Source organism: Vanacampus margaritifer, chromosome 3, assembly GCF_051991255.1.
Source record: "Vanacampus margaritifer isolate UIUO_Vmar chromosome 3, RoL_Vmar_1.0, whole genome shotgun sequence".
NCBI classification, from domain to species: Eukaryota; Metazoa; Chordata; class Actinopteri; order Syngnathiformes; family Syngnathidae; genus Vanacampus; species Vanacampus margaritifer.
The window spans coordinates 7,127,157-7,143,047 of NC_135434.1; the positions used below are offsets into that span (position 1 = coordinate 7,127,157).

At 40.2% G+C, this 15,891-nt stretch overlaps 1 protein-coding gene across 3 annotated transcripts in view; it reads left to right on the plus strand.

Moving 5' to 3' along the window:
- The window catches only part of LOC144049313 (uncharacterized), a 39,392-nt gene that overhangs the window by 9,826 nt on the left and 13,675 nt on the right, over positions 1–15,891 (plus strand). For all 3 annotated transcript variants that reach the window (XM_077562110.1, XM_077562108.1, XM_077562107.1), the window contains exons 2-3: positions 14,516–14,571; positions 14,702–14,814. In XM_077562110.1, coding sequence (XP_077418236.1) covers positions 14,516–14,571; positions 14,702–14,814 — 169 coding nt within the window. The remainder of the gene's footprint in view (positions 1–14,515; positions 14,572–14,701; positions 14,815–15,891) is intronic.

Consider the following 15,891-nt stretch of genomic DNA (forward strand, 5'->3'; position numbering starts at 1 on the left):
TTATATACATGTCAGTTTATTTGAAGTGACAGAATGGAGGCAGCAGTAATCACTAAACAACTGCTTTCCGTGACGCCTTAAACACTAATCACATTCATCTGGGCTCTTGAGATGAAGGTGTGTGGTATAATGATAGGTCTCGGGCCTAATCAGACACAGTTATTGTGTGTGTTTTGCATATGTCTGTATGCTGAACACATGTAAAACGAATGGCAGTGGTGGGGTAGTGTGCCAAATGATAATCAGCCTTTGGCACGTTTAAAATAGAGCATTTTCATGTCAACATATGGCATATTTTAGGCAGCATGGTAGATTGGTTAGCATAGTGTAGATGTAGCACAAATCATGTTCACTTCTTTAGACAGCCCTTACGCTAGGGTGACCAGATTTTTGAAAGTAAAAACCGGGATGCCACAATTTTGCAAAATTAGTCGACTCGGGGCAATCAATCGTGGTGTGTTATTACATAAAGCAAATACTAAATGCTATGCTAACGGCGCTAAACAAGACGCGCTCACCATTATCCAACTTGTTTTTTTTTTGTTCAGCCCTGGCAGCTGTTGGGCCGTGCCGTTTTCCTTAACATTCGAAAGATCCCGTTCAGAAAAGCTCAGTTTGCGTTGGGACTGACCAGCGAAAGCAGCATTAGGCTTGTAGGACTACATTTCCCATGAGCCTTAGAGAGCAAAGCAGGAAGTATTTCTAGTTTCGGTATGACTAAAAACACGCCTGCTACTGCTAGCGAGTAGATGCTAATGCGGATGAGAATGCTAACGAAATGTGAAAGTAAATAAGAAGAAATTTAACAGTTAAATTCCCATTTAATGGGTTTGGGGAAAAAAACGAAATGCGCCGAGACTGGGTGCCCAAGGCTCAAATCGGAACTATCACAGTCAATCCGGGACATCTGGTCACCGTGATTTACGACGAATCCACAGCAGGATTGTTAAAGATCAAATAAAATAACCCATTATTATTCCCATCCTTGCTTAATGGCGTTGTTGCTAGATGATTGTGATGTAAAACATTGTCGCATTTGCCCAAGAGAATCTGTTGCCTTTTTAGGTCAACACCAGCGATATAACAGATACTTTATTACTTCCCTTTTTCACTGCAATACAGTGTCAGAGGCCCTCTGTTTGAATACTTTGATTTAGGGTCATGTAAGTTATATATATACAATTGACTTATCTAACTTTGCCAATTGGCCATTGCTGTCTATATTTTATTTTGATGGTCCAGTCTCTCCAAACACTGTCAGGAAGTGGTTTTAAGTGTGGACTGTAATGTGTATGCATGCAAACTACTTTTAATAACTTTTTTTTTATGGCGGCCCTAACCAACAATGTGATATTGCAAAGGATCTGTCCTCACTGCAGTGTCCTCCAAAGATAGAATTTAGTCTAGTGCACATATTCAAAATTAGCATACAAACTATGTAGCCCTGGTAGTTCATTTCAGCTGGAATAGACTCCAAATATAAAACAAATGTAGATATAATTGTACAAGTTTGATTCCATAACCTGAGAAAATAAACGTATGTAGGAAAAACACTTGTTTGCTTGTTTGTGTGTATACTTTTATCCATGTGTGAACAAGTGTTTTTAAAAGACATATTCTCATGTCCACTATCACCACCAGTCATAATGTTTGCCAAGTGGCTTTAAAAGGCTCGCTTTCTCATCGCCGTGGTTACAAAGGGCCCGGCCCCCAAACCTGTCATCGTGAAGCAAAATCACACTTGACCGCGGTCTCTTAACTTGCTGCTGGTGGGAATGGTGGGTTACTCGGACGAGGAGGGATCGAGGGTCTGTTGTCGTGACGACCTGAGTGGGGAACATTAGGTTGTTTGTTAAGGCAAATTCAATGAGAGCAGACGTTGGCAAAGGTCGTAAAATGAAAGCACACTTAAGTAAAATGTATGGAGAAAAGGACCACATGTGAGACGAAATGCTGGGTGGTCCTTAGAGAATGTGAGGCTGATGAAGAATTGGAGGTCGGGAGCACAGGTGGAGGAGTTACAAGGGAGGAAAGATTACATTTAAGGAGAATGTGCTTGTTTATATGGAAATGGTTAAAGATAAGATGTTCTAATGATCCGATTTTAGAGGATGCACGTGTGTGTGTGTGTGTGTGTGTGTACTGTACAGTGTGGGACAACATGTACAGGAAATGCCAGTGTAATCGCAGAAGCCTACAATTTTAGAGAGTTTATCACTCCTTTCTCCTCTTCATCCTCTTTTTTTTCATACTCATCCCCCATTTCCTCTTCTTCATCAAATCCCACTCATTTGCAGTGGAGTCGAAACACAATCCACTCAGGGACTTTGGTTGACAAGACATTTTTGAAAAAAAAAATTAATCAGTTGGTTTTACATACATTTATTTTTTACGTTTTTCAAATCTAGAAAATTCATTGATGCACTTTCTTGAAGCCTAAATCAGTTTAAAAACATTACTAAACTTACATATACAGCATTCTACAATGACTGAAAATATTTTTTTGTTTCTGAAGTTACATATGTCAAATAACTAATGTGTGTTGTGTATGGTGAATGTTATTTGTCATTAGTCTTGTTTTGTGGGGTGGCATGGCTCAGTGGTAGAGTGGTCGTCTCCTATCCGTGAAGTTGTGGGTTTTTTCTTCACCCCGTGTTGAAGTTTCCTTGAGCAAGACACTGAACCCCGATTTTAATCCCAGTGGACCTGGCAGCGCCATGCATGGCAGGAATCGACCACTGGTGTGTGAATGTGTGTGTGAATGTGATGCTTTGTGAAGCGCTTTGGGCACCATATGATGTAGTAAGAAGCGCTATATAAAAAGCAGTCCATCAAAAATAGTCCAATAATGTATCACTTGGTGCTCATTGATTCCACCGATTGTCACAAACTGACCTCCATGTAAAACAGAGGTCCCCAACCCTGGTCCCGGTATCCAGCCTGTTTTGCATGCCTCCCACAGCCAACACAGGTGATTCATATCATCAGCTAATCAGCAATCTCTGGAGAAGGCTGATAATGATCTCCACCTGTGTTGGCTGTGGGAGACATGGAAAACAGGCTGGATACCGGTCCCTGAGGATCAGGGTTGAGGACCACTGATGTAAAAGCATCAAAACCGTTCGACCCATTCGGCTCTCCTGGAACACTACACTCAAAAAGCACATACTGCTTAGTAGCCCCCTTGGCAGCCATCCATTCACTCTCCTGTCAGCTTTTCCATTTACATCTTTCCATCTCCCGTTGGTCTTCATTTCCCCCGGTGTGAACTCAGTTAGGGATACAGCCCCCCGGATACACTCTCCCCCATATTGCCCCTCCTGATTCCCAGGTTTGACTGTTTGACAGACCCCCAAATAGACCTTACCAGGGGAGCTGAGGAGTGGGTCTCCCCCAAGTAATTTAAAAACACTCTCCTGTCGCTTTCTTAGAGGGGGAACACCACGATGTTCCACCAAACGACAGGAATTGTCAGCAATGTCCATGTCCTGCAGTTGCGTTAAATCCAAGATGGCCGTACAACATCCAGAGTCTTGAGGAGCACTTTGTGGCTCTCGTCAATGCCAGCAGTCCTGCCACAAACAGTTTTTCCTCCAGACTGCAGACTCGTCAATGACGTTTAGAACTAAAGTCAACTAAATGCTTATCACTTGTTTTTGGCGTTAGCAAAATGGATGCCTCGCAGAAAGCAATAGGTGAGGACTCTGTAGCAAACTAGTAGTGGTACATCAAGCTAGTGAAGCAAAATATGCAAGTCGTTCCTCAATTACAATCGCCTAAAAGCACAACTGCTCTGTAAACATCCCCATGTCATACGACTATCTACGACTTCACCAAACACCCAACATAGATAAGACAGATTCATGGTCAAAGATATTCAGCCTTTAGCAACATGCTATGCTAAACATATGCCCTACAAGATGAGATGAAGCGAAACAAGGTCAGTGCTGTTACTAATTTCAACTACATTCAGCGTAACGCGGAATACAATTATTATTTTTTTTATATTACTTTGTCTCCAAATTATGTCTTTACGTGGAACAGGTGCAAAAAGGTTTGGGGCCACTGCGCTACAATACTGTACTGAAAATATATCAACGGCGTTATTGACTAGACGACTCCACTTGACTTACATTAGCATTGATTACAAAAAAAACCTTTTGTGTCGCAACCCCGCCTAGCCACAAGATGATGTGAGTAAATACAGGAGCGTTTCATTCCCTCCATTGATATTGTTTGTTAGCATGTCTCGTTCCAACTAATGCATCCAATGCTGCGTGGTTTTCGCAGTTTCCTGTTGTAGTATAGACTGTCCAAATTCAAGGTGAGGATAAAGTCAAGTGGAGAAACGTGAATTCTAGATGTATTTATGACCAAAAAGGTCAGATTTCAACAATTTCCTAGCCTGACTTATCGTAAGGTGAACTTGAACTTTCTTAACAGCTTTTGAAATGTGAACAGTCTGAGCTTTATTTAATCCTGCCTAAAATGCTGTCTACAATGTCTGTCATCAATTCTGCCTTGAGGTCAAATATTCTGTGTTTAGCATTAGCATTACACAGAAAGAAACGTGTTAGCTGTCTAATTGGTCCTTGTGGAGCTACTTTTACGCAATCGCTGGCCTCTGTGTTAACTGAGGATTAACTAACTGCTAAAACACAAGCACCACTGTTTGAACAATCCATCTTGGCACGCACAGCCTCGCAATTGGTCACCTGACTTACATCAGTAAGTATACGTCTTATCAGAATTGACAGCAAGTTTGAACATATTCAAAAAATGGCATCTATTCTAACTATGCATTCCTTCTGCCTCGCTCTTTGCATCCCCCGCCGCCTGCCTCAGCATCAAGTAAACTGTTCTCCTCTCACCGGACCTTGGCACTCACTTAAATACTTGTTTTCTTTGTCCACTTCTAAACACTGAATTTTGCTGAGAAAGTCTTTCTCCCTCCCATATAAGCATTCCATGCAAGGCCCTTTCAATACTCCAGCCCTCAACAGCTCAATAATATACATTTGAGATCTTTTCACATACTGTTCTTCTCTGCAATCTTGCATCAATGGTAGTCATCTCTGCCCCTCCAAAAAAAAATTACCATTCTCCTCAAAGAGCCTCTGTGGTCTGTTAATCGTCTCCAGGGGACGATGTTATGTGCTCCACCCAGTCAAACATCATGCGTATCAGTCACTGTGAATCAATGGGTGGACCACAGAGACACGTACACAGTACTTAAAAGTGATTTACATAGATGTCGTTAATCTTTTTCCATGTTCATATTAATGCAAATGAATGGACCTTTTCATGATGGTATAATGCATGGCTGCTTATGGCTGATGTTTGTGGTTAAGGAAGCTCTTATGGAAAATAATTTTCTGAATGTAAATGACTGAGCTGACTTAAGACTTCTGAATCTCGAATGAACTCAAATGGGTTGCTAATGTGCTTTTGCCGAAAAATACACCATAGCCCTAAAAATGAAAAATCCAATTTGATCATAATGGAATGTACTGTAGTCCCAAGCGCTTTACCAAGTTTCATGTTCACTTTTTTGAAAACGTATGGGCTAGCACACCGACACGCAAACATAGCTGCATCAACCTATCTCTTTGGCTGCCAAAAACGTTAAATAACGTTTAGTAAAATCCTATGGAGGAGTGCCAAAGACGTTAAAAGACGTTTTTTTTCAAAACAGAGGTGAAACTAACCATTTTCTATTGTTGATTTACTGAAAAACGGAATAAGGTAGAAACAAACTTTTTTTTCTGATGAAAGATGAGAGTCCAATCTTTCATTTGGTAGTATGTGTGTTTCCATAGTCCAAACACATAATTTTCTGTGGACCTTGAAAGATCAGTCAAAATGCTTAAAATCGGCTGGCACCCACGGCATCCCTTTTCTGAAAACGTCTGGCAGTCAAAGAGTTAAGGAAAAAGTTGTACTTTTTTGTCTAATAAGTTATTTTAATCTCCAGTTTCCTTTGCCGTACTTTGGACAAAAGGCAGAACCCAAGTTTTTGGTGCTTTTGTTAAAGTTTAAATCTTTCTGCTTCTAGCTAATGATGAGCTAACCTGGGTATTTTTGTATTTCATCTCTTTATTGACTGACTGCTTAGTATTTGAATTTAATGCATTTGAACGCAGCACACTTACCACTGATTCATGCATGTATAAACTTTACATATGAAAGCCCGAGAACCACAACCTCAGAATGTCTTCTTTTTTTTTTTTAAGGATTTCCTGCTAATTCTTGTGATGACATGTTGTTTGTTGCACATAGCATTGTTCGTGATCTTCAGTCAGAGTTTTTGAAGTTCTGCCAAAGGATGTTAAGCTTACTAACATCTTACATCAGGACATGCTGTACCACATGCAAGACATGAAAAGTCAGTTCTTTTTTGTGCATCCTTTAACTGACTTTTCATCATTTTGAGTTGTCCTTTGGGAGTCCACAGTGGTATGTTTCCACTCCAGCTCAGCAGCTTTCACTAAAGAGAGGCCCTGTTTATTGGCTTGTGAGGATAAATTCTGTGTTCGGACCCTCTTTTCAGCACACCTTACCCAACTAAGAAGACCCAACACTATTCACTTGTACTCTCTTTCTCTCGCTCTCACTCTTCTCCTCGGCAACCCTCCAATTTACCTGCACAGTCTTTCTCTACTTTGCACCCATGCCGACACTTCCTCTTCCTGTCACTCACTGGATGTGGGTCAGCTCTTTGGCAGAGAAGTTTGCACATAAACTTTTTCATCTGTTGGCAGCCAAGTTTCACAGCCGCGTCTCATCAGCTCATTCAAGGGGATGAAAGAGGTGAATAGAAAATGACTGACTTTGATACGGATGGATTAGTTGGACAATCGCGTCAGTTTGCCAAACGTGTGTAAAACATCATTAGCTTTCACATAAATGTAAAAATGAGCTCTGTCGAAACCTTGGAACTACACAAGTGGTCACTCTGGATCGAAGTCGTGATCTCTATCAAGATAAAATAATTTGTTTCAGTGTATATTCTTCTCCCATGTCTGTTCACACTCTTGTTGATGATGGTCCTTATTTTTCCAAAAGTGTTGCAGAAATCAAGGTTTATTCTTGACTTTTAAACTCTTGTACTCTAGATTCTACTGTAAATTACTTGCCTTGATTTGATACCTTAGGCACAAATTAGTTAGCTCCAGTTAGCGGTTAGTCAAGTTAGATCCATTCCTCTGAGTTTACACTTTACGTTTCTCCAGCCATATTTCTAGTATAGTCCAGACAGAGGAATGTGTGTGCTGCTGGGCTTGCCACATAGACATGACACTATATGAGTCACAGGGGGTATTATATGAGTAACACACTGGACAAAAAGAGGAAAGACAGGCAGGGATTTTGGCAGGACTTCTTTTGCCCATGTTTGGAAGAGAGGAAATGAGCTCCGTGTGCCGTTGGGGACGTCTCAGACTTACATTGAAACACAGACGAGGTAGACTAAGGCTAAAAATAGCATTGGGATTGGTCGGCATTAAGCCAAGACTGAGGGGTGACCAGGTTTGAGGTTGAGAGGTGAGGAATAAGCGTCTAATAGAAAAATAGACACTCACGTAAAGTTTGATATAAATGAATATGTAAAAGTGTTTAAATAATAGTTTTGACACTAAGGACAAGGATAACCGTGATAAAATTTTACTGTTTCGATTTTCAAATGCCGTTAATGATTGGGTTGGGAAGGGGTGGACATTTTCTGGTAACTTCACAAAGAGTTAAACCGGGAATTTTTGGACGGATATCATATTCATGCATTAGTACGAATGAACATTTTATTAGCCATGCAAAATATACAACTAAGAAAAAAAATACCATCAAATTCCCATTCAAAATAATAAATAAAAAAAGAGTACGTTTAGGTTTTGGCATGTTGTCCATTTTCAAGTTAAGGTTACCAAATATGGTTTCTTGCCTTACGCAGGCATTCGAATGAATGAGTGATGCTTTTATGTTTGTGAAAGACTGGCATTCATTTTCACAACTCTTTCTTTTCATGTCCGTGTAATCAATCATTAACCACAGATCTTTCCATTCCTCCCGTGCTGGCACAGATGACATTGAATGAATAACATGGGTCAACCTGGAGGAATTTTGCTGTCATGGAGAAATATGCATTACCAAGTATAAGCGTGAGGTATGGCTTTACTTGCGCACATGTAAGATGTAAAGCTGGATACGATACACGTGGTGATTTAGGTTGGAAAAGAATCGTGTAATTTATGGACAGGAGGCATAACATGGACTATAAATATGAATTTTGCTTGTTGCTCATATGCAGAGAAAGTTTTGTCTGCCGACTTGAGTACTACAGTTACAGACACCATCTGTTTCTGTTATGTTCATCTTGAAATGCTATAGTGGCAGCGTCCATTACATGGACGTATTACAGGGGCTCTCGTGGTCCAAAACAAACTGTCCTCATTGTTACTGGCTCATGCTTCTCATCCGACTGAGCGCACATGTGCCATGTGTACCATGTTTATGTTCTTTTTGCTGAGATGAACACTTGTTATTTGTTCACGGTTGCTCCAGTCTAAAGGGTCTGGCAGTGGTAGCCACGCATGCACGCATTTCATTTGTCATTGTTAAGATGATGACATCATGGTGTTTTCCTCCCTTTGGCTCCTCCCTCTTCTCTTCTGTTCTCTAGTCTTCTCTTCTTCCTCTCTTCTGAGGTCATAGCTGGCGCAGTGACACGGATGACTCTGTTTTTCCCCATCAGGAAAAGCTACATTTACATCTACTATGTGTGTTTTTGAGTCCGATTTTGCAAGTTGGGTTGTCACGGTTGCTTCTGCACGTTTGCAGTAATGACACTAATCATTGACGGTGCATAAAAACTAAACAACAGCTGTTTTTATGTCAGTACAGGGCTTTAAATCGGCTTGACGGGATTAAGCTTGGCAACAAGTTTTGACATCATCCATTTTTATAGTAATAGAACACTGAATAAACGGAAATATTTGATTTATTGCTGGGAGTATTCTTGCACGCTTGTTCATTACATGTAATCTCTTTTCCATCATCCCCAAGCACGCTTTACATCTACATTACAAACTACGAGGGCATATTTGTTTAAGTGCTGTCAGAGACAAAAACAGATTAGACATTTTTTCCATGCTGTCCTAGAAAAAAACTCATTCGGTTTTGAATTGGCTTTTTTTTTTTTTTGCATAATCAACCATATTATGGAATAGCTTTGTAAATCATTACAAAGGAGAGCAGGTAAAGCTTGACAGGAGGGATGGGCATGATAATTTCACTATTGATCTTTAAAAATTCAGATTATTGTTTGGTAGTCAGACATAAAAATACACTGTATGCATGGCACACATATATTGTGTTTTACAGCAATTCGGAGGGACTGTCAAGTGACTCTCTAGGCTTTTTCTTTTTTTTTTTTTGTCTGATTTAGGCCACATTGGGGAGGTGGTGATTGAACTGTGTCACTGAACCATCCATCTATCAATTTTCTTTAGCGCTGTGAGGCAGTGTACACCCCCGCACTGGTTGCCAGTCAATCACAGGGCACTTATAAACAAACAACTATTCACAGTCACCCATAGGGACAATTTAGACCAGAGACTTCCTCAACATGCTTGCTTTTGGAATGTGGGAGGAAGCTGGATTACCCGGAGAAATCCCACGCAAGCAGCGGGAAGAGCATCCAAAGCCCACACAGGAAGTCATGTCAGGCAGACATGCTAACCACTGGGCCATTGTTGTTCCGCATCATTGAACAATGCAGTGTGTAAATCCAACCTAAAATACAAGAAGGCATATCATTTCAATTTGGGAAGCTATATAGTAAATAAAAAAAGCAATTTTAGGGTTTCAGATCCGATTTTGATAGAATAATTAGTCCCCGACATCACGTTGTTGACTGTAGGTGGAAAATGCGCACATGGACTTAAGACTCCCTCAGACTTATACTGACCTCTGACCTCTGGCTTGTCAGCAATGACCTTGCGGAATGTCTGCAGTTGGGAGGATCAGTGGATTGGAGTCCTAATTCTTACTGCTTTTAAGACTAATACATGAGTGGCGTGTGTTGTTTTTGTTTGCTGTTCTCCGGAAACATGAGATCAGTGAAAAGCTTGCTAGAGAATCTTGGAGAATGCAGTCTGGAATTTGCTTGACTATAGTTTATGACCGAAGGATGATCATGCAGTTTAACTTTCAAAGTGCTTTTAAAGTCTGCTGATTGACGGCTGGCAAGATGCTGGCTTGCGTGTCCTGTTATCAAACCTCAAATATGTGCTTGGGGACCAACGCCAACGTGATCAATGTTGCACTTTAGTCTGCACCTTGGCTTGTTGACTGTTTAGGAGACCAGACATACATGTTTTTACTTTGAGGATTCCATAATTCCAAGTGTTTTATCTGTTTTTCAAAGGTCATTCAACTGTTAGGCTGCACCACAAATTCCAGTCTCCAAAACATCCAATAAGAATAAATAAATGTGTGTCTACAAGACATTCCATTTAAATGAACATTGTACCAGTCATAGCGGTAAGATTTATTGCATTGCTGTCGTGTAAAAGTACATTAGTATTACCCTGCCCTATAAATCTGCGTACTCTGTAAATATTAACAATTACCAGCACAGCAATAAAATGACAAATCTGCGAGGAAGCTTGCATCTTCATGCTCTATGCATGCAGCGTGCTTAGTAGAGCAAACAACATGGTAATTGTGTTCTCAGTGCGCACACACAAACACACTCACACACATGCATGGACTGATTGACTTTGGCCAGCCTTTGTTTATTGTGCTCACACTGACCTTTTATATCAGGATGCTAATTAAGCGTAGGCCGTTATTGTGTGAATGCTGAGAGACAAGCATTCACACGAGGGCTGTTGTCTGTCTGTTTATTTCTTCTTCTTCTGGGGATGATGATGATGATTGTTACAGGGATGTGATTTTTCCGCAAATTCGCGGAATTCCGCTTTTTTTATCTCCAAAAATAAAAATTTAAAATTTCTGTATTTTTTTCTGTTTTTTTTTTAGTAGTTCATTGTGTATGCACATGACTCCGACAAATAACATCTTCTGCTATAACAAAGACATTTGTGGTATGTTCTAATATGAGTTACTTTTCATTTGGTCATGATACAATTATTTGTTCATGAAAGTTGAACTCTTCAACATTATTTATGTGTTAACTTAGTAATCACATTAGTTAGATATGATGATATTCTCAGTGATAGTTTTTAAAAGCAAAGGCAGTTCAATGTTTTTGAATGTGACTGATTTTGAGTTGACTAAAACTGCCATTTTATATGGGATAGTTCAATATACATTGGAAATTTATGCTGTTGTTTTGTCTATTTCTTTGTCATGTGAGTGGATTGAAAGTACTTAAAAACACGGAAAACCCATGAGCCCTGGACCTAGCTGGGTGCTGGCGGCCCCCAGACCCCCGGCTAAATTTTCAGATAATTTCACTTTGGTCAAATCACATCCCTGTTATTATCATTATTGTGATTTTTATTTTTAAATTTCATGCTCACCGAAGAGACACTTTGATGGCTGGGCGTGTTTTGGTTAAAAACAATCTTACAAACAAACAAAATGCACATATGTTCAGTGTTTTGTTGTTATTTGTTAGGAAGTATGTGATCCTATATGCCCCCTCAGTAGCACTGATAAAGAAAAAAATGTGGCTCTCTACATTGTTTTAAATTGCCCGTCTCGACAAGTGTCATTGCTTATGTGGGAAAAAAAAAACAACGTGAGACTAGACTCCCTATACTGCTCCACGCCTCAAGAGGCAAATGCACGCCGTGAGCGATGGATTTTCAATTGCATTAATAACTCAAAGTTAAGACTTCTGTTTAATTGTGTGCAACTAATTCCTTAATCATACCTCGAGGTCGAAGCAATTGAAGTTACATGGAGTACACCGCTTTGGAGTTGGGAAGTGTAAACTCGTTTATGACGTTCACAATGGAAAGTTGAGCCCCATCAGCACTGCATTGACAAAACTGTATGTATTATTCTACATAATAAAACACTGCCATGGAGACAAGACTAGAGAACATTCAGAGACAGATTTCCCCATCCATTTTCTATATCTCATCATAAGGGTTGGTAGTGAGCGTAGGGCGAGAGGCGGAGTACTGTACACCCTGTCTTCATTGCCAACCAATCACATACAGACAAACAGCCATTCACACTCACATTCACACCTATGGACAATTTAGAGTCTGTGGGAGGAATGTAGGAGGAAGCCTCAAAACACGTGGACAATTTACAGACTGCGCGCAAGAGCCCCTGAGCTGAGATCTGAACCCAAGAACACTTTACTGTAAGGCAGATGTGCTAACCACGGGCCTAAAGTGCTGCCACAGATTTTTTTTTACATGCCATAGTGTACCAAAAATATTCAATACCTTAAAAAATAACCATTAATGATAGTGCAGTGATTATAAGTGTAGAATTGATGTGCAAACTCCCTCTAGTGGTTCTCAATATAATAAAATAAATCCATTCGTGTATCCATCCATCCAGCCACCATTATCCTAAATCAGTGGTGGGCAAACTCGATCCTCGAAGCAGTTTCCCTGCTTCAATGCACCTGATTCCAGTCGACGGGATCGTTATGAGGCTTATGCAGAGCTTGCTGATGAGCTGATCATATATCAGCTGTGTTGGAGAAGGGAAACATCCAAAACATGCAGGACACCGGCCCTATCTGTCCTAGATATATACATTACTGAATTCATTGTTTAACTGTACATGATGTTCCAGTGGCTCAAACTTTTTTTTTTTCTTCTTTAAATCCAGTACACATGGTATGTAACTGTATTTTAATGTCATTATGGTGGTACAGTACATGGAGAGCTACAAAATAAAAATAAAAATAGACGGCACTTAGTTTAAAAAGTTTATGAATCACCACAATAGTTGATGTGGCAAATATTAGTCAAATGCCCACTTGTAATTACTTATTATTATTTGTGATATCTGTTGATGTATTAAAGTGCAAGTCAACCTTAAATATTTATTTACAATAATATATGTGACCTCGCTAGTCCAAATATGACATTCTGATTAACATTACATTTGCGGAATATGAGTTATGAAGCAAAATCTAGCCATTTTTATCCATCTAAGGGGGCGGCCATTTTGCCACTTGCTGTCGACTGAAGATGACATCACAATTGGTCAGGGCTCAGGCAACAACCTATCACAAATCCCCTGTTTTCTGAAGCTGCGCTGTAATTGGTTGTTACCTGAGAACCTGAGCAACACTGAGGTGTCAAAATGGCCGCCCCCTGAGATGGATAAAAACTGCTGGATTTTGCTGCTTAACTCATATTCCCCTAACGCAATATTAACCAGAATACCATATTTAGACTCGTGGGGCTGCATAGAACATATTATTGTCCCCCCAAAAAGTTTTGGTTGACTTGCTCTTTCACCCATTTTATATTCTAACTCGGCTAATTCACACATTTGTAGTTGTTAGAGCAGTTTTCTTACAGTAGTACTCGCAGTAGTTTCACAAGGCAAAATGCTTCATACAAATACTTTCTCATGCTTACTACACACACTCACAAACAGCTCCTTCACCTTTGACCCATCGTAATAGCTGCTGGTGGCCTTGTGCACTCACTACACAGCTCCAGATGTTATTGACATTGCCTCAGGAGTCAGCGGGGAAAATTTACTGACAATTGCAGACACGCACATTCCAATGAGTGTTCAGTCCAAGATTAATGAGTTCCATTGATATTTATGCCTTCACTACATGGGGGATGCCTGTTGTGTTCAAGATTTGACAGCTTATCTTTGTGATGCATAACTTACACAAATAATTAAGGATTGGATGAACGCGTCCTTGTCCGGGCGCTTTGATGTCAACTTGGTGATGTTTAACTGAAGGCGTCTTCGTTGGAAAGAGTGTTGGAATCCTGACCAAAAAACAGTTTTTACTCACTTTTATCGGGTTTGATGCGTCTGATCTGTGAGCCTGAGCACATTTCCTCTCCTGGTCGAAAGGTCGACAGGCTGAAGGATGCCGTCCAAACACGTTTTTACCTGCAAAATGTCACAACCTGCTTTTACTCTGTTCTGCTTCTCAGCTTGACGTATGTCACTTTTAGCACTCATCAAAGCAAAGATGGTGATAGATGGCTGCACTTTTGCTGAGTATCTGTGCTCGCTGCCAACAATGAGTGCAATAAATTTTTGAACTAACTTCTTTTGTCAGTGCATTTTTGCAATGCTACATAATAAAGGCGTGTTTAGCAAAAACATGTGTGCATCCGATGTGCAGCAGTGATAGACAAAACACGTGTTGCATCCAGTCCGTACGCTTGCTTTATTTTCGGATGCGATGGCGAAGATGTTTCGGAACGCTAATCATTTTCAAGTTGTCAACCTCATTCATCTCAGAAGTCATTTCATTGTCAACAGGACGGATGTGTTTGGCACGTCCTTGTCACATATCCTGACCACTTGTGCGTCTCTGTGTCCACAGGGCTTTATTTGTGTACGAAGGCCTCACCAACAAGCTCAAACTAGCCGACTCGGGGGGTAAGTTTGAAGTTTGGCGAAATATGTCAGAAATACACACGTTGCAATTGCATTCCTAAGCAGCTTAACTTTGGCCTTGGAGAATTCTTGTGCCCGCATGTGTTACAAATGTCCTATTTTTTTGTGAAAGTGGGTGGTGTTGCTGAACTGGCCAGCAAGTTCCATGAATCCAAGCCACAATATGGACTGTGCAGAGTGGGAAGTGCAGACACAGGAGGGCCCCGAATCGCTATGATTGCCTGGGTAAAAAACAAAAAACAACAATGACATAAAAATACACACAAAAAACTACACTGTACATGCAAGTTCCAGTCCCCCCCGCCCCCCCAAATTTTTTGGAACATTTTCTATAGTAGGCATGGGCTGGTATTAGATTCTGATGGTATAACAACTGTAAGCAAAAATATTGCAGAATCACAGTTTTAAAATTACAGCTCTAAAATGTTTTAAAAAAAAACTTTTTCCCATTGAACACAAAATATTGGATTTTCAAACAAGATATAGGTTAAGAAACGTGTATCATGCCAAAGTGAGAAAGAAAGAAAGAAAACAAAGATAGAAAGAAAGCAATCTTAATATTCTTCAGTTTTAATTCTTAGTAAGTCATGGCGTCCCATCATTGGTGAGTTATTTTTCAAACAGACCCATAGGCTGCGCATGTGTCCTTGGGGCTAACTAGTACCCACTGGCACCATGTTGTTGTTCTTTTAAGTACAAAATGTTTTAGCACATTAATCGACATAGCAAAAAGGCATCCTTGTATGCTCTCGTCTTCGTACCGACTCCTCCGCTCATGCTTCCCTCTCTGCTCTGCCGAGAAGAAAGAAAGAACAAAAATAGTCGTTGGATTGTCCATTTATATTTCAAAGAGGCGACTTGTTTAGTGATTTCTGCAAGCAGCCAATCATATTGCAGGAGGTATTAATTTAGCAGTCAAAGTGGTTTATAGCGGCGGAGAAATGTACTGTATCATACTGATTTTCCAATATTTTGCTCACCGTATTTGGCTAGTTTGTATGTGTTTACATAAGACACAAAATCCCTTTATACAGTGGTTCCTTGACATAAGAGGTCAATTCATTCCGTAAAAACTTGTATCTCAATTTTTTTTATTCCGTTCACGCTGATTTGATGAAGAGCTTCACACACATAAGCGACTGTACGGTGCAGTAATATTAGTCATTTTTTCGCTGTGGAAAGAGAATACATGAAATACACAGCTACACAGATGCTATGTGCTAGCCCATGATGCTAACTGACAGCATGTTGATTCTTGTTGTCATGTCACAGGATTGTGGTATGCGTTGAACGTAAGTGTTT